General features: G+C 42.0%; 1 protein-coding gene across 3 annotated transcripts; it reads left to right on the forward strand.

The window, feature by feature from the left end:
• Window positions 1–236: 236 nt before the first annotated feature.
• Window positions 237–19,117, forward strand: ankrd28a (ankyrin repeat domain 28a). 3 transcript variants are annotated; one of them, XM_026299810.2, is made up of 29 exons: window positions 237–596; window positions 8,177–8,260; window positions 9,071–9,149; window positions 10,121–10,191; window positions 10,731–10,931; window positions 11,013–11,100; window positions 11,208–11,350; window positions 11,539–11,646; window positions 11,736–11,840; window positions 12,297–12,375; window positions 12,529–12,643; window positions 12,878–12,960; window positions 13,042–13,105; window positions 13,309–13,377; window positions 13,535–13,675; window positions 13,774–13,885; window positions 14,060–14,086; window positions 14,460–14,534; window positions 14,672–14,873; window positions 15,034–15,121; window positions 15,246–15,363; window positions 15,462–15,681; window positions 15,800–15,887; window positions 15,976–16,059; window positions 16,163–16,311; window positions 16,396–16,478; window positions 16,661–16,743; window positions 16,844–16,935; window positions 17,039–19,117. In XM_026299810.2, exons 1-29 carry the CDS (start codon window positions 570–572, stop codon window positions 17,335–17,337), a joined length of 3,177 nt encoding a protein of 1,058 aa, XP_026155595.1. In that variant the 5' UTR covers window positions 237–569; the 3' UTR covers window positions 17,338–19,117. The 3 variants fall into 3 exon arrangements, with proteins under 3 accessions (XP_026155595.1, XP_026155594.1, XP_026155593.1); XM_026299809.2 differs by lacking the exon at window positions 237–596 and adding an exon at window positions 5,670–6,358 and having other exon boundaries at window positions 11,787–11,840; XM_026299808.1 differs by lacking the exon at window positions 237–596 and adding an exon at window positions 6,203–6,358.
• Window positions 19,118–19,130: the final 13 nt, after the last annotated feature.

A 19,130-nucleotide genomic window follows, 5' to 3' on the forward strand; every position in this document is an offset into this window, starting at 1 on the left:
TATAATAAATCATTATCAAATTACAACAACAGTTTGTCTGTGGTCATTTAAGAACGTGACTTATGTTGATTACCTGATGAGTAATCTAAAAATGACTGTCATTAGCACACGAACGTAGAATTACTGTGGATAAAGGAGTCGTGTTTCTGTCCACAGTAATAAGTAAATCCGTTGTATTGTGAAATACAACGGGGAAATAAAATAATGAAGTGACATTGTAAGTGATAGTAAAAGTGCAGTGATGCAGTGACATGTAGCGCAAATGTTGGCTGCTGCTGATTGAACCGTCCCTGCAGTGGGAGTGAGCTGTGGCCAGTGTTTGCAGTGGGGTTATACCGTGTGGACACCGGCTGCCGTGTTCTGGTCCCTAAACTTTCCCCTTTTGTCATTTGTGCTCCACGATGCGGCGAGTTAGTCCATGGCAGGAAGGAAGGAAGAAGGGGGAAGCTGCATCGCTTGACTCCGCTCCCGAGAGTCTCCTCGTTCACTTCCCCCCGGTTAATTTACAGTAACTCCCGGGCGAGTTACTGTCTTTTTTTTTTTGTTTTTTTTGTCTTCACACGGGGATTATGGCTGTGTTGAAGATACAAGACCAGGTAACGTCATCTATCCAGCTATGTCAAGTTAACTCGCTGCTGTCGCTTTTCTTCAAAGGCACTAACGCTAGTTTGCCGAAGTATAATGTCGTATATGTATCAACACGATGTCACTTCGTTCATCTTAGTAACTTAACAAACGTTAAAAGACTGGTGCTCAGATAATTTATGGTAAATTAGCACTTTAAAACAAAGCTAAGCTAATGTTTCCCTGCTGTCGTTACCGCTAAGTTAGTTGATATATGCTAGCTAACCAGCTAGTTAGCATTAACCAGCGACGTTACGTAGAAAAGCAGGTAGCGGAGGGTAACAGCTAACAGCTAAGCTAACGACGTGTCACCTGTTGCCATAGCGTAACTAAGTGCAGGTAAAACTGTCACTTTATTGGGAAATTAGTTATAAGAATGTTTTATTTTTTTGGAGTTTTGTCCGCTGCTTTTGACGTGTAGCTCGTTGTTTCTGATGAGCACAGCTGAAACGTTAACAGTCTAACTCCCGGGCTCTGCTAATGCAAGTTAGTAACTTCATACTCGGGTAAAAGATGAACTGTGCAACCTCCCGTTGCACGATTGTTATCATTAACTTAGTGAGATGTGTTATCGTCAATAGGATTGCGTGCTTTCCTAATGGAGGCCGTTTTTCTATCCTGGGAGTCTGCTTTGTCAGCTGTCTATTCGAGCCCTGGGGGCAGCTGTGGACAGTCACCTGTTGCCCGAGATAAGAAAGGCTGTCAGACTGAAATAGCAGACGGTGCATCTGAGTTCAGGAATTAGACAGTATCCACAGGTTTAAATCAGCTGTTGTGAACATTGCTGGGAGATAAAGGTAATGATTAGAGCAGTGTAGTTAGAATCAGATACATTCATCAGTAACCATAGTAGTGAATTGAATCGTTTTAGTCAAACACATTATTTAGTTATTGAACTTTTTTAAAGCTATTTGGGAGCTCATTTTGCCACTTTAAGTGTAGGCACTCATATTGAGATGTGCCATTTTAAAGGAAACTTACAAAATTCTTGTATGTGTCTTAAAGGTAAGAGAATGAGAAAATTCAATTAGGATATGTTAATCAAATAAATGTGACATACTTGAAAATAATCATTTGAAGTCGTATTTGCAAATATTTCTCCAATCAATAGAGCTTTTTCAAACATGGTTTCTCTACTTTGCTTTCTCTACTTTCATAACCCTGTAAATCAGGGGTGGCCAATCCTGGTCCTCGAGGGCCATTGTCCTGCTTGTTTTCCAACTATCCCTGCACTACCCACTGCTCATTACCTGGATCAGGTGTGTTCAGCCTAGGCATGGGCCGATTACCAGTTTCAAGGTATACCCTGGTTTTGAAAAGTCACGGTTTCAAAACCACAAAAATTTTGCGTTACCCCGTTCCTGTGGTAGGTAGGTTTTTAATGTGTAGTCAAAGATGGAAAGTGCAGGAATCTCTCAGGTTGTGTGCAGCTAAGAGCGTAACGAGACACACTACTCCACCCCCTCCGGTTGGCTGATGCGAGCAGTCATAGAGTCACCTGTGTGTAGGATAGCTGAACTTTTCCCCCGAAGACGGTACTGAAAACATTCAAACGGCCACAGCTTGGAGGAGGAAGGACATCCAACTTGTAAGACATGTTTAAAAAGAGTGGCTGCTAGAGGAGGCAATAGATCACATATGACATCCCATGTACAGGAGCACCACCCATCACTCTTCGCTAAATTCAAGGTAAAGCTGTCTTAAAATGAACATTTGCAACCATCTAAGAGAGTTGGCGGGTTTAGCACTGTTTAAATAAATACTATTTGGCTAGCTACCGTGGCAGAAAACATGGCTAATTAACTAGCTAACATCAACTAGTTGCCTCCCTCATGTTACTTCACAGAGTGGGGAAGAGCAGTACTATGTTTCTGTGATTTAGTACAATAATTAAATGTAGCTGGAATTCAATTATTTATTTGAATTGTTTAACCTGACATGTTTACTGTTCCAAAATCTTTCATATCTTTCTTAAAAATTAAATATGTGTTCAGTGGAAAAAGTTTTATTTTTTTCCCCCAGACATTTAAAAATAACACATTTAAGAGCTGTAATCACAGTACCATGATAGCGTGAAACCATGATATTTTTACTTAAGGTTATCATACCGTCACAATCTCATATTGGCCCATGCCTAGTTCAGCCAATCAGAATATGAGGGGATACCATTTCACTTTGTCTTGTCTCAGTTCCACCCTCATCAGAGATGGTATCTTCCAGATTCTAATGGACTGAACACACCTGATCCAGGTAATGAGCAGTGGGTAGAGCAGGCATAGTTGCAAAATTGCAAAACAAGCAGGACAGTGGCCCTCGAAGACCAGGATTGGACACCCCTGCTGTAAATAGAGTGCAGTTGCTTTGTTACTGCTAATGAGACAAAACTTGCAATTTAAGATTAGTTTGTCTTGGGTAATGTGATTGGTGATGTTGGGTCATTATTACACTTTATGCACTAAATGAAAATAATTGTCAGTTGCACACATTGAAGAATAATGGTTGACAAATTGCTTAGAAATCCTCTCATGTCTTGGTTGAGAATCAGTCTAAATGGTTATAATAAGATTTGGTAAAACTTCAAAGTAGGTCAGTACAATTACACAGCTCTGTGGCCTGTCCTGACTGACCAAGCTTCCTGCAGACAAGAAGCACGCAAACGGAAGAGTGTGTGTGATCAGATCCCCTCTTTATTCTCCATTGTTCTCTGTAGTGCTTGCTGACAGAGAAATGGACAAAGGGACAAAAATAGTTCCACTGAGAGGGGCAGAACCGGAGACAGGAGTGCGTGTCACTTTGTCCAAAGGCTTCTGTTTGTCCTCTAGAGGGCATCATGTTGCTTAGGTGGCTGGTGGACTGTCAAAGCCCAGCTTCAGTCCTGCTTGGGTAGGAATGGTCTTATTTTTATTTCGTACTTTTCGCACTTGCCGTGAACTGTTCAGATGTGTCCCAGTGTGAGTGCAACAGCAATATGCTGTCAGTGGCTGCTAACCAAAGAGCCTTATAGCACTATTGAACATCTTTCTTCTGCACAAGTGAAATGTGTACAGTATACACAGAGAGTAACTGCAACTGAGAATACACTACCAAGTCATCACTGGGTGTTCAGACATTACAAAAATCTATATAAAATGCGAGTCACAAGTAAGACCTAATGAATAAGAAGTGAGACGTTGCAGCCTAAAGCTCATTTCTCACGCTGGCATTGCATTTCTTGGTGTATTAAAATTTTACTTATATTAGTGATGTAAACATTACATTGTAATGTTAATGACTCATAATCGGTTTGCCAAATATTTAGAGCAATTAACGAATGAAATTATATTGATACTACACAGTCTCATGACAGCAGTGGTTTATTACAGATTACCCTCGCTCTATCTTTGAAATCTTTGAAATCTCTAGAATTTCCCTTTAAGGATTAATGAAGTCTCTCTTATCTTATCTTAGGGTCATTGCTGCTACCAGTGAGAGTGTGTGTCCCAGCACATGCACACAAACACCAGCACGTGCTAGCGTTTGCGTTTCTGGGCTTGGATTACATTACACACAATGCATCCTGTCGCAGGGTCAGGGTCAGGATAGAGGTTAGTGCAAGTCTGTCACTCACACATGTGTGCTGTCACGTTCGGTTGCTGGGTAAAGCGAAACTCATAGGTTGCACTGAGATATTTTTGATTGTTTTATATATTTGGTTACTTAATCATCTTGTTGTTGCAGTTTGATTGGGATTACCTTCTGTATATTTCCTAGGCTCCCATTGCTGTGCCTCATGAACACATATCCAAAGCATTACAAATTATTTTTCTGTAGCTTATCCTTTTACTCTACTCTGTCCTTTTTGTGAAAGATTTTTGTTGGATTCCATATGCTTTCTTAACTTGGCTTTTTTTTTTGTGCAATCTGGTTATATCTTTTCTCATACATAAATACACAAACAATTTACAGAAAGACTAGTCTCTGGCAAATTGAAACAATCTACTCTGTAAATATCTTTGGGCTGCACAACTGAGTGTCCCCAGTCGGTTGTTTGTTTATATACTTTGCTTCATTCTTTATTTGTTCCTTTGATGCAAATCAACTCTTGCTGGAGGGACAGAAAATTTGTAACTGTTTCATATTGAGATTATAAATAGTAAGCCCATTAGACTCAAAATTAAAGTTCTGCAGAAAGGCTCCATCCACATGAATCTCTCTTTCATTCACCCGCCATTGCTCTATCCCTCCCTCTGAGTTAATAGGGTTGTGCGGCTTGGCAAGATTTCTCTTTTTAGAAAGTGCATTGAATATGAAGGAGACTGAAACACACACACGCAGACATGCACGTACAGACTGGTCTTGTTAGCTACTCTCACATTCTCTGGCAAAGCCAGTTTGTTCCAGTTTCATAATGAGGAGACGGGACATTTGAAGCTATGCCACTGTTAAACCAAAGAGGATACTTGAACACTACACCACATACACACAGATAGAGTATCAAGTTTGTCTATTGTCCATTGTTTTGTATTCTCTCATATTTAAATAGGAAGTCCATTTCTATTTTGTCACCAACTTTATGAAGAGAGAGTTTTTATTAAAGACTACGAAGAATCTAATAAGGTTTTAATAAACATGCTGTAGCTAGAAATAGCAGGATTTTCAATAAGGAGTTAGAATCATTCTCTACTGTAAAGCCAGAATTCCATTTCTACTTTAGTTATTTCACTCAAAAAGTGATGGCATCCTCTTACATGTGGATGAGCACCTCCCAAAATGATTCTTGGTAACAATTAGGCATCAAAGCAGAGCTTTAACTGTCCCTTCTACTGTCTCTTTTTACCCTTTCTAATTTAACTCTCTCCTCTCTATTTGTGATTCTTTACAAAATGAGTTAAATTAGTTTCTGTATAACCACTTGGCACCTATTGCCCTCCTATGCTCCCTTTTTCCTTTTGTTTTTCTCTTACCCTTGTCTATTCCCCTCCCATTCACTTTCTCTCTCTCTTTCTGTCTGTCTGTCTCTGTCCCCTCCCCCTCCCTTCCCACTCTGTCTCTTTTGAAAGAACTGGCTTCAGCAGTCTGCCTGAAACAACCAGCACATGCCCACACATACACTGGGTGCTACTGCCCCTGTCCATGCTAATCGCAGGGTCTCTCTCTGCGTTTGCATCTGACGTGTGTGTTCCTGGCTGCAGCACAGCAGTGAGGATATGTAGTTTCCTGTGCGCTGCTAGGCAGCCCAAGCTCATTCTGCCGCATGCCGCTTACCGCCACCATTACGCAGAGGAATCCCCTGCTGTCTCTGCTGCTCAGAGTGTGTGAGTGTGGGTTAGCGAGAGGATGAGACATGCAGGAAAGCAACACTGACAGATAGAGGACAGAGCTGGATTTCACATTGGATTTTACATGAAGATGGACAGGGTTTGTTTACGAGGATACCAGTCTGTTTTGGGAATTTATTGCTGACCTTTGCTGATGTCCCTGAATTGCGCACATATGTAAGCGTGACCGCTGTGCATTTATGTGTGTGTGTGTGTGTGTGAATGTGAGAGAGAGAGTCTGCGAATGATTGTGCTGGTGTGTGTGTGAGTGTTTGTTCCTGATGCGGTCAGAGCGGGCTAGCCGTGTGTGTATCGTGGTGCTGGAGGAGGTGGAGGAGGATGAGCCCTGTTCTTCACCCCCACCTCCTCGGCCCAAATCATCCCCAGACCACAGATCCCATCATGCCTCTCGAAGGGCTGCTGCTCAGGAGGACAAGGTGAGATGGGCTCTGCTGTTTGTTTTGTTGTTGATTAAAGTAGAGACAGCAGAGTCTTTTTTCCAACAGAGGTTTTGCCACATTTAAGGTTTATATACATATTTTTCTGTTAATGACCATATTCACTGGGATTGTAAACTGGCCACTGCACTTTTCATACCTATCCTGAAGTTTAAATGCCTGCTGAAGTACATCATTACACTGCATTTAAATACAATACACTACCAACAACACCCAGTGTCTAATTATAGCACCAATAAGCAATATAGCCCAGCCATATGAGATGACTGCTAGTTTGCATAGATTATCAGCAAAGCCTGGGCCTTTGTAATATCCAGTGTTGGCTGTGTAAAGGGCAACTGTAGTACTGAAGTACGGTCATAAGTCAAAACTGCTCTTTGAAGCGTACACTGAGAAGGGGGAAAACCAGAGATGATGTTCTTGCTCTGATGATATGGCTTGTACTCTGTCCATGTCCACATTCTGTGCTCTCTGACACAGTTTCAACAGGCATCAGTGTAATAGGCATGAGACAGATGCCAATATGCCTGACAGCCCTACTTATTTTTAGTTGGGCCGAAATGAGAGAGGGATGGAGGAAAACAGAGGGAGTCTGGCAGAACTTAAATCTTATTTTACCTTGGCAGCCCTTGTTGTGGAAAGGAGTGTGTATCTGAAAAAAAACTTTCAGTGTGAGATACATAGTATCTTATAGACGAATATACTTGGTATATTTTGTATACTGCTTATGATTTCACTTTAAACGGTAGTGTCATGTCAGTGTTCTTACATTAGTTTGTCAGCAATAATGTAGCAGAAAGAAAAGCATAGTTTATTATAATAAAGAGAGAATGGTGTCATTGTGAATAGAATAAAATTAGTTTGTCTTTCCAATCTTATTGAAATAAAGAAACATTTAATCATCAAAGCGCTGGTCAGTTATTTGTTCAGCAATGTATAATACAAAATATCCACTATGTAACCAAATCGTTACATAATTCGCAGGCTTCCATGTAAAGAATAACAAGGCTCAGGATGATGTGATGAAATAAAAAATTTGAGACATAGATGATACACACAATTTTTAAGGCCTCTTTATCTAAGATGAATAGAAGGTCACAAAAGCAATAAAAAATAAATATAAAAGCATCACTACAGTGCTGTATTTAGAGTAATGTTACTTCCCTTAACCTTTAATTTGAATGGGTTCATTCCTTCCTGCAGAGGCACACTGTTAACAAATCACACTCAGTATCAGACAGCACTATGCTCTCTCAAGTTAGACGTAGTGAAGAGGTGTGCTCAGGGTGTATTTGTACCTCTCATTCATTTGCCACTTCCTCCTTATAAAGAAATTTGACATCTCATGTCAAGAACAACCATACCTTGCATAGTTTGTTTCTGTTGTCTTAATAAATCTCTGTGGAGTTAAGGAAATGCTTTGGTATTTTTAAATAGATTTTTTTTCCACTTGTCATTTATGTCACTGTTTACGTTTTAGCACCTGGCCCCACACCCTGTGGTGACACAGCACAGCTTCAACCACTCAAAGACAGACTTTTACAAAGGTTGTGTGCATGTATGTGTTTATGTGCTGTATGCAGCAGCTGCTACTGTCGTAAACAAACTGCTGATATATGGCTATTTATGACCTATGGCTCCCTTCTGGATCTCCTAGATTATAGTCTGTGTGTGAGACTCTCCCATTTGTAAGTCTCATAACTTACTGAACAACACAGCTGTCAGCACAGAAAATCATCGCCTTGCAAATTGAGTCCTGTACGTCAACATTTCATCATCTTTTATTTGTCTCTGTAGCCATCTCTGCTGAGAGCCATCTTCAACGTGGACCCAGAAGAAGTCCGCTCCCTCATATTCAAGAAGGAGGATGTCAACATTCAGGTAAGTTATAGTCTTATTGTAGTCCCCACTGAATATCGCATAATATGTGTGTTTTTATGCTCATATCTGACACCAGGGCTTCACACTCACTATGGCGTATAAACAACACCAAGGAGAGCAGCAGTCAGCCAGCAGGCTACAATTGATCTGGGCTCTCATCGATTGATTCACTCACTATCTTTGGCAGCTCTTTACCTTGCCCGTTTTCTGTATCTGGCAATGAGTGTGAATTGGTCATAACCCACCACCACCATCTATGGTTTAAGGACATAACCTTCACCTGATCTCTGTTTTTTTTTTTCCTCCTGCTCTTTTCTTTCTCTCTGGCCATATTGTTTCTGAATTTGTTTTCTCAGTTTACATCCCATTCTTGTCTATTCTCTCCGTTCTTCTGTCCATCTGTGGGTCTATAGTGCTGGGTCATCACAATGAGTCTTCCTGCAGTCAGCAACACTGACCCAGACCTATATCCGTCACATGGCATTTGTTTATAGCCCCACTCTGCTGATTGCTTTCTGCTGCACTGATAGCGAGAGGTGGGGGTGCTGTGGCAGGGTATAAGAGAATGATGGAGCGGAGTGAAGAATACAGCAAACAGATGCAAAACAAACATTTTCTCCCTGTGGCTCTAGTCTCGTGTTTCTTGTGGTCAGCAGAAGTGTAAAGACTGTGGGGTTTTTATGGCAGCATGTCATGCGCTTATCATGATGTGTGTTTGTGAGCATATGTGAAAAGGCCCTTGTTAGTATGAAAAAGAGATATGATGCAATAGTTTGATTTAATTTTCTTTATTTGGGGATCTTCTGTCAGGATAATGAAAAGCGGACACCACTGCATGCTGCAGCTTACCTGGGAGACGCTGAGATCATTGAACTGCTCATCCTCTCAGGTAAACACCACAGCCCACCTCTGCTAGCTACAGTCTATCAATCAATTCAGCCATGCATTTGATTCAGTTTCCAGCTTAGATCAGTTCTAATTAAAAGATTACTCATCCATCCACACTGGCTATTAACAAACTACTCATCTGGCTGTTTCATCTATGCATCTGTATTACCTCACCTCAATCTGTTCATGTTTATTAATTTGTTTGTGTGGTTAAACATATATTTATTGCCACGTTTACAGTGCGTGGAATTTTTATTTCATCATATTTATCTTGAAATAATATAGCTTGTTTTGATCTTGACAATGTTGATTTATTTAAAATGTGAAACTAAACTCTTAAGATAATTATCTATTTCCCCTGGTTTTACAATTATAATACAATTACAGTTTTGAGCCATATCAGATTGATCAAATTTCTTTACCTAAACACTTTAAAACACATATCTGTTACTCATCACTCTCATCCTCACATTTTCCTTTTATAGTTTCCATGGCCATGTGTCTGCTCACAGCTCTGTTGACTGGTGACATTTCTTAGGATTTATCAATCTGATAGGGTCTGTGCCAGCTTGGCTTTCTGTGAAGTCAGCTAAGCACGTCAGGAGGTGGGGTCATCGCTGTTGGATTGAGTAGGGTTGAAGGTGTGTGTGTATGCGCACATGTGTGTGTGTTTAGTGTTTCTCAGTAGTGTGAAGCGCTAGCAACAGGTGCTGCCTCAGGGCTATTTTAACCCCCAAGCTGTGTAAAATAGCATCATGGGAGTTTGTTGGCTCACAAGACTTTGCAAGTCATATACAATGTGTTAAACTGTTTACTCTTCACATCCTTTCTCTTATTTAGGTCCTTAATGAATTTGCCAGTGATTAGACATTTTTCCAGATTTGCACCATGTTTGACTTTGATGTGCTTTCCATTGTTGACATTTCTCTCACGTCTCTCTTCCTCTCTCACACACTGTCCTTCTTATTCAAGGAGCCCGAGTTAATGCCAAAGATAACAAATGGTTGACTCCTCTTCATCGAGCTGTTGCCTCTTGTAGTGAGGTAATACTTTACACAAGTACACTAATGTGTTCTGTGATGACTCATGCAATATTGCAACCTTTTCGCAACCACAGATGATCACAATTGATGTTATTGGAGTTTTTTATACTTTGAATAAACCCTGGTTTTAGATTGAAAGTTTCTGAAGTTGATTTCATATACCAGGTAAATGCTGTGCTACCTCACTGGTTATGAAGCTTAGAAAATGAATGCTGCTGTGGTCAGTTTTTACAGATTTCAACATTATGACCTTAAAGGGACAAATGGATATAACTGTGTTGGTATCTGACAAAATCTAAGCCTTCAAAGTCTCTCTCTACTTATTCTGCTTGCTCCTGGGCAACATGCCCACACTAACACAGCCCCTGTGCAATATTTCTCCTTCCCAGTGCTATTATAACCCTGAAAACCCCCTAACAATAGCAAAGACCTTTAGAGGCACCTGTACACACTGGCATCTACTGCGTTAGAACTTTGAGGCATATTAGAAAGTAGACCCTCTGTCTGTGCAGTCTGACCCATCCTTGTTCTCCATCCAGGATGCAGTGGCAGTGTTGCTGAAGCACAGTGCAGATGTTAACGCCCGGGACAAGAATTGGCAGACACCACTCCATGTAGCAGCTAGCAACAAGGCAGTATGCTGTGCTGAGGCTTTGGTACCACTGTTAAGTAACGTCAACGTGTCTGACCGGGCTGGACGAACTCCCCTGCACCACGCTGCCTTCAGTGGACATGTAGAGGTTGGCTCTGACCTTTTCTTCTTATACATTCATAAAGAAAAACATGCAAAAGCATCTATTTAATTCATCTTTCTGTTTCAGATGGTGAAATTGTTACTTTCCAGAGGAGCCAATATTAACGCATTTGACAAGAAGGACAGGCGAGCCATTCACTGGGCAGCTTACATGGGTGAGACTGCAGTAATAGGTTTTTCGTTGTGAAATGGGACAGAGTAAAATGCACTGTATTTTCTTGAACGGGTTGAACTTGACTCTTGCCATTCGCCTCTGTTTCAGGTCACCTGCAAGTGGTGAGGTTATTGGTGGATAGTGGAGCTGAGGTCGACTGTAAGGACAAGAAGGCGTATACCCCCCTTCATGCAGCTGCCTCAAGTGGCATGAGCAGCACAGTACACTACCTGCTGAGCCTGGGGGTCCATGTCAGTACCTATCCAGAAACACTAGCAATGTTCTTAATGTTTATATAATGTGCCATGACTCTTGGGTTCAACAAAATTAATAGTAGTACTTATTAATACTAATAGTATAGTATTTTAATCAGTAATAGACAAAGTCCTGGATTTTATACTGTCTTCCTGAAAAACCACACACCCTGACTCTTGCACAGGTGAACGAGGTGAATGCCTATGGCAATACTCCACTGCATTTGGCCTGTTACAATGGACAGGATGTGGTGGTCAGTGACCTCATTGAGGGAGGGGCAAATGTCAACCAGGTGGGTGCATGTCCTTCTGTGCAACTCAGTACATGCCTGGTCACTGTGTGTTATTTTATTTATTTACTTATTTTGTTGTCCTGCTTCAGGTGAACGAGAGGGGTTTTTCTGCTCTTCACTTTGCTTCCTCTTCACGACAGGGTGCTCTGTGCCAGGAGCTGCTGCTGGCCCATGGAGCACACATCAACATGCAGGTTTATCCATATGTACTACATACTCTTTTCATACAAATGCTCACATGCACTTAGCTTAGAAACTTTGCTTTATAATTTTTACAGTCAAAAAGGGCATATAAGAAACCTAGCCTCCTTCCTCAGCTCTGAGCATGTGTAAGCTGCTCAGCATCGGGCAGATATTTGAAATGAGAGTGTTATTAACACTTTGGAAACACTGATGGAAACTGATATTAGGTCCCCACAGCCTCAAGATGCAAGACCATATGGAAGATGGAGGGGGTGGAGGTGGATCCCTGAGGCCGCAAGCTGCTCATGGAATATTTGCATGGGATTGTGTGTAGTCGTGGAAGGGGTTTAGGGTGGCTTCTACAGTGATAGACTCACGGTTGAGTCTGCTGCTAATGCTGATATAGAATATAGTCTTTATATAGAATATTATAATCTTTGTCCATGTCATTCTCTCTGTCTGTTCAGAGTAAGGATGGAAAGACTCCCCTCCACATGGCAGCAACACATGGCAGGTTCTCCTGTTCTCAGGCCCTCATTCAAAATGGTGAGAGCTCCTACAGAGCTTCATACCATAGTAAACATTGGCTTTGCATGTTTATAAATGTGATATCTAATGTATGTGTGATGTGGAATATTTTGGGTGAGAGTGCCTATGTTTTGATAGACATACATACGTGTCCTTTATTTCTGTGTGTAGGAGCTGAGATTGATCGTGAGGACAAGAGCAGAAATGCGGCACTTCACATCGCTGCCCGCTATGGCCATGAGCTCATCATCACAGCACTCATCAAACATGAAGCCAACACTGCCAAGTTTGTAATTTACATTTACATTGAATCCTCTGTCTGTCTTCCCACTGAATTTAATCTTTGTTTAGTTTTTATAAGAAATATGAATCAAAAGGAAACAATGAGATGACTGGAGATGGTTAAATATTCTTTTAGCCCCTTCCTGTTTTCTTTCCACTGTCTAAAATGCACCAGCATTCTCTCACCTTACCTTCATTTCCTGTAATGACTTGTCTTTTATGCCTTTAATCTTTTCAGGAGAGGCATTCATGGGATGTTCCCTTTACATCTGGCAGCTCTCAGCGGCTTCTCAGATTGCTGCAGGAAGCTGCTGTCCTCAGGTACATTCATGCTTACACCATTCTTGCTGCTGGAATCACCTAGTTGACATCCATATTGATGCTGACTGCATATTTGTGCAGCGTTTGACATTGACACACCAGATGACTTTGGAAGGACCTGTCTACATGCTGCTGCAGCTGGAGGGTAAGTCCTTATACTTGCATACTGCTTTACTGTTTCATTTCCTATTTAACAGCAGTGACCCTTTAGCCTTTTTCCCTATCCTTTTCTATATATGTTTTAACTGTATGATTTATATGATTGTCACGTTCTTTTTAGTAAACATAAATCTCACATACATTATGTTGTGTCAGCAAAGCATCAGTTAAAGCTCTCTCTTCAACCAGGAACCTGGAGTGTCTGAACCTGCTGTTAAACATAGGAGCAGACTTTAACAGGAAAGACAACTTTGGAAGGTGAGCCAAGCATGTAATTGAATTCTAGTAATGCTTGGCCTTGACATAAAATAAGTGCTGAAGACACTGGTAAACTGAGAGTACTTTGGGGAGGATAGTAGGAGTTTAAAGTCCTCACTGGCATAAATAAATAATGTCGACTCTCTTACCATCCCAGGACTCCATTACACTATGCATCAGCCAACTGTAACTACCAGTGTGTGTTTGCCCTGGTGGGCTCTGGGTCGAGTGTCAATGAGTTGGACCAGAAAGGATGCAGCCCATTGCACTATGCTGCTGCCACTGACACAGATGGAAGGCAAGTTCTGCTTAACTGATGCATGAAAGTGTATCAAAGAATCCTCAGTGTCAGATCAATACTTAGTTTAAAATCGGCACTCTTTTTGTCTTTCTCAGGTGTGTGGAGTACCTGTTGAGGAACGATGCTGATCCAGGAGTCAGAGACAAACAAGGTTACAGTGCTGTGCATTATGCCTCAGCCTATGGACGCACACTCTGCCTGGAACTGGTGTGTACAGCCACCACACTGAGTAAATATATGTTGCATGTCCTACATAAGTTTAGAAATCCTGAAAATTGATGCAAGTTAAATCACTTTCATATGTTAACAGAATTTGGAGCTGTAGAGAACACTCCGAAGTACACTTGCTACCATATAATAAATAATCTGTGTTTCTTTCAGATGGCAAATCAGAAACCTCTTGATGTGGTAAGAATCATGGCCCTAACATTGATATTTTTTTTTTTTTTTTTTTTTTGTAAGTAGCTCCCTCTGCTGGAGAGGATAGTGGCTAGGTTATGGACAGACAGAGCTACTATGAAGCCCCCCTCCCCATTTTGTTATTGGTTGAATAACTATTGGCAGGTCAAGGTTTTATGCATTTTAGTAAACAATACTTTCAACTCATTGTAAAACCCAATTTTGAAAAGTACTCCTGATTGCCGGTGCAGCTGCGTCCTATTGTCTTCCCATCAATTCGTAGCACATGGAGCGGTGTGACCAACTCCTAATCTGTGTTTCTCTAATGGGTGCAGACTGTGATCTGTCTGAGTAATATGCTATCTTGCTATTTTTGTTTCAGTTAATGGAGACATCAGGAACAGACATATTGAGTGACTCAGAAAGTCAGGCTCCTGTCAGTCCACTGCATCTGGCGGTGAGTTTGAGGATTTGTGTCTCTGCATTTGGCTGATGCACCCAATATTTCACTCTGCACTGTTCAGTCTTTGACAAGGTGAATTACTGTTACCTTTAAATAAAACACAGTATTGTTCGTGCTTTCCATTTATCCAGGCGTATCATGGCCACTGTGGAGCATTAGAAGTTCTCCTGTCATCCCTGCTGGATGTGGATGTTTGCAGCCGCGAGGGCCAGACCCCCCTCAGCCTGGCCTGCTCCAGCGGTCATCAGGAGTGTGTCTCCCTGCTGCTGCACCATGGTGCCTCACCCATGACCCGAGACTACACGCACAAAAAGACAGCCATACATGCTGCAGGTATGCATGAAGGCAGCTACACACACAGACTCAATTGCAGAAATCAGTTTGAAAGCAACACCTTCGCATCACATGAACAATAGTGATTTTCTAGCTTTGAAAAGATGTTGCTTTAGAAAAATCATGCCCCACCATGTACTGGTATGTTTGTCTTTCATAGCTATGAATGGCCACCCAGAGTGCCTGCGACTGCTCATGAGCAGCAACACCCAACATATTAATGTGGACATACAAGACACCAACGGACAGTGAGTGTGTATGTGTGTGCATGGACAACATGGATTAGGCTTTATTATGCCACTCTTTTGTTTCTGTTTAACTAGTTTCACCTGTCCAATAAGTAAAACTGCCATATTTATACATTGTCTGCAGGACTCCTCTGATGTTGGCAGTGCTGAATGGACACACAGAGTGTGTGTACTCTCTGCTCAGCCAAGGAGCCAGTGTAGAAAAGCAAGATCGCTGGGGGAGGACGGCACTACACCGAGGGGTGACACTTTCAAATACGACCACTAACATTGCAACTTCCATTTTATTATTGTTATATTTATAATATATATTTATTCATCATTTGAATATTTCCCACAGGCAGTGACAGGCCAGGAGGAGTGTGTGGAGGCCCTTCTCCAGCGGGGGGCCAGTGTTTGTGTGAGAGACATCCGGGGCCGCACACCTCTTCACCTGGCGTCCTCTTGTGGCTGCGTGGGTGTCCTGGGTGCGCTGCTGCAGGCCACAAGCTCCTCACACACCAACACACACCTCACTGACAACCAGGGCTACACACCACTGCACTGGGCCTGCTACAACGGTACTGGGAACACTGCAGAAATATGTCTACATCTCTGCTCTGTATGAAGCCACAGCAAAGTTGTATGTAAAGTACATGTGTTTCTCCTTTCTACTTCTCTCCTCTACCTTCTCTGCAGGATATGATGCATGTGTGGAGGTGTTGTTAGACCAGGAGGTGTTCAGGAAGATTAAGGGAAACTCATTCAGTCCACTGCACTGTGCTGTGTAAGACAACGTCCATACCCATGAATTTCCTTATGTAGCTGGACCCTGGTCTGTGGGTAGGTGACACTGTGTGTTGCTTGTGTTCCAGGATGACTGATAACGAGGGAGTGGCAGAGATGTTAATTGACTCCCTGGGTGCATCTATCATCAACAGCAGTGACTCTAAGGGCAGGTAAGAAAAGTGAACAGACTCAGTTTACATCATGTTTCTATTAATGTAGTTTGGGACATACACTAGGCTCAGCATTATGTAACCTGTGTCTGCTTTAATGCAGGACCCCCCTTCACGCTGCAGCTTTTTCTGACCACGTAGAGTGCGTTTCGCTTCTTCTGAGCCATGGAGCTCAGGCAGACATAGTGGACACACACATGCGCAGGACACCACTGATGATGGCAGCACTAAATGGGCAGACCAATGCTGTAGGTCAGTACACATTCTGACACAAATATACTGTAGGCCTTTGATTTCCAAAACAGACACATAACCATCTTCCTTCATGTATCACAGAGGTGTTGGTAAGCAGTGCAAAAGCAGACTTCGTGTTACAGGACACAGAGAGGAACACAGCACTACATCTGGCGTGCAGCAAGGTAACACTTTTTTATTGCAGGTACTTTATGTTAATCAGTTTGTAATGTAAGCAACAGTACATAAGCAATAAATTAGCAACTTGCTGAATTGTCAAAGTGGATTATTCTGCCTTAATTTGAAAATCTAATTATGAGATATATTTTTCACTGCCTATCACTTTGATGCCGTCTGTTCCCCTCAGGGTCATGAGACAAGCGCCTTGTTGATTCTGGAGAAGATCAGTGACAGGAACCTCATCAATTGCACCAATGCTGCTCTCCAGACGTATGTAGCACTCCCCCTGTACAGCTGTGTAACCCACACTACAGCAGTAAAATAGCTCCAGCCTGAATATAACAGTGCATCTTTCTCTTCTCTCCTGCAGGCCCCTTCATGTAGCAGCCAGGAAGGGTTTGACAGTAGTGGTCCAGGAGCTGCTAGCGAAAGGAGCCAGTGTGTTAGCAGTGGATGAGAACGGTCAGCTATCATCTCACCGCTTTAGCCACTGTTTATTGATGTGTACTTCTAGAGTTTCAGCCGGAAGGTCAACCTTTCTCTTCTTCCACAATGTTATTTCTAGGTTACACACCGGCTTTAGCCTGCGCTCCCAACCGTGATGTAGCTGACTGCCTGGCCCTCATCCTGAACTCCATGATGCCCACCTCACCCATGGTCACCATTGCAGCTTTACCCGCACTCTCACTCACTCAAACAGTCATCAACCACCACCCCACCTCCAACCACATCTCCAAAGGTGTGGCCTTTGATGCTCCACCCCCTCTGAGGCCTGATCATGCCTCCTACTGCAGGCCAAAGCGCCCACTGTCTGCTGTCTCTGCGGACGATGAACTGAATGACTCGGATTCCGAGACATATTGAGGAATACTGGACAGAGCCCCACATTACTGGCTAGCCAGCCACTCAGGAGCCTTAATAGATCACGGAAGAGGGAGGAAATAAGAGCCAGATTATTTCTAGGTAAGCCTCTCCAGATCTAAATGTTACCCTTATTACAAACCTGGGGCCAAATTCACAAACATTCTGAGTGGACCTGTTGGCTGTCAAAAACAAAACCAGAGCAAAAAAAGTAGCTAGTGCAGGGGTCTCTAACTCCAGTCCTTGAGGGCCACTGTCTTGCTTCTTTTCCAACTATCCCTACCCTCGCAGTTTCTGATTGGGTGAACACACCTGATCCAGGAAATCAGCAGTGGATAGTTGGAAAACAAGCAGGACAGTGGCCCTCAAGGACTGGAGTTAGAGACCACTGTTCTAGAGTAGTCAAGACTAAATGTACTCACTACAGAGAGACTGTCAATGGAGAAGAAAACAAAACTAAGAGGCACTGGGGGGAAGGAAAAAAAAAATCCCAGAAATAAGGAAGCGGGCATTAAAAGGCACAGGTTCCAACTGTATAAAGAAAATTGACAGATTTTAGCCAGTACCTCTCTCTCTCCGGGCCAGTCAGCTGTGCAAATCCAGGGCGGAAGTACACCAGTACAACCCTGGCTTATGGGCAGTGAAGTCAATAGGCCCAGTCTTAGAATGTAGTCTCTATTGGGACATGGTGTTATGCTAAATACTAGGACTGCAACAAATAATAAAGTCAAAAATTGATAATTAAAATAGTTGACAATGAACATATTGACCCTGCCCATGAGCAGCAACAACCTCCTGCCTGCTCTTAACACTTTGTCACCTTAGGAGCTCTCTTAAGGTCTAAGATACTTTGGTGAATAACTTGTATCTTTACCAGAATTTAGAAGTAAAGGGAAATTCTAAGAAAACATGATTTTAACATTTTCTTAGAATTTCACAGGAGAAACTGTGGACTAAGGAGCTTTGGGATTACAGCTCCAGATATTTGTTTCTTTAAGGTACATACCCCCTGGGAAGGTATTAATGTACTAAAATTCTACAATAAGGCCAACACACACTACATTTGTCTCAGCATCACTCTAAGGTCAGAAAGACAGCTAATCTGTTTTTTAAATTTAAAGAAAATGTCATTTTCCTTTTTAAACAAAGCTCCTTCTCTTTCCTAATAATTCCTGGATCGATTTTAAGCCATTTCAGTTTTTCCTAGAAAAGCATCTACTGAAGAAAACCTCAGAGGGCTGCTTTTTGCCTCCATTGTCTAAAGGAGGAAAAAAAAAAAAAAAAAAAAAAGAGGGACAGCCTTATGGGACCAGCTGATTAACTGTTCTCTGTACTGTACTTTGGACTTTTTCATCAAGCTGTCACCACAGACACTAACGGAGTTCACTCATGAACATCAGTAATGCTGAGCTGTTGATTTTGAACCACTTTTTGATTCCTAGGTGAGGAAGTCATTGAATCCTATGAATTTATTCCAAGTGGAGACTGGATCTGTGGGAGCAGGTTCTGACAGCATTTACTGTACGATTCTTTCAGGAGACAGTTAACACAAAGTGACTGGCCCAAGGAACTTTTTAACTTGCAGTGCTGTAACTACTTAATATCTGTACTGTACTGGAGACAGGACAAGGTGACTGACACTTGTGTGCATGTGTGAGAGAGAATGAGAGAGGCGAATAAATGTCTTTTTAGAAACAAGCAACTTTCAGGCAGTGGGCAAATGCAACTTGGTGCAATGTTTGTAAAAATTAACGGATGAATAAAGATATTTGTTTTCAATCGAGTACAAATGTGAA

This window comes from Mastacembelus armatus, chromosome 11, assembly GCF_900324485.2.
Source record: "Mastacembelus armatus chromosome 11, fMasArm1.2, whole genome shotgun sequence".
Lineage (NCBI taxonomy): Eukaryota > Metazoa > Chordata > Actinopteri > Synbranchiformes > Mastacembelidae > Mastacembelus > Mastacembelus armatus.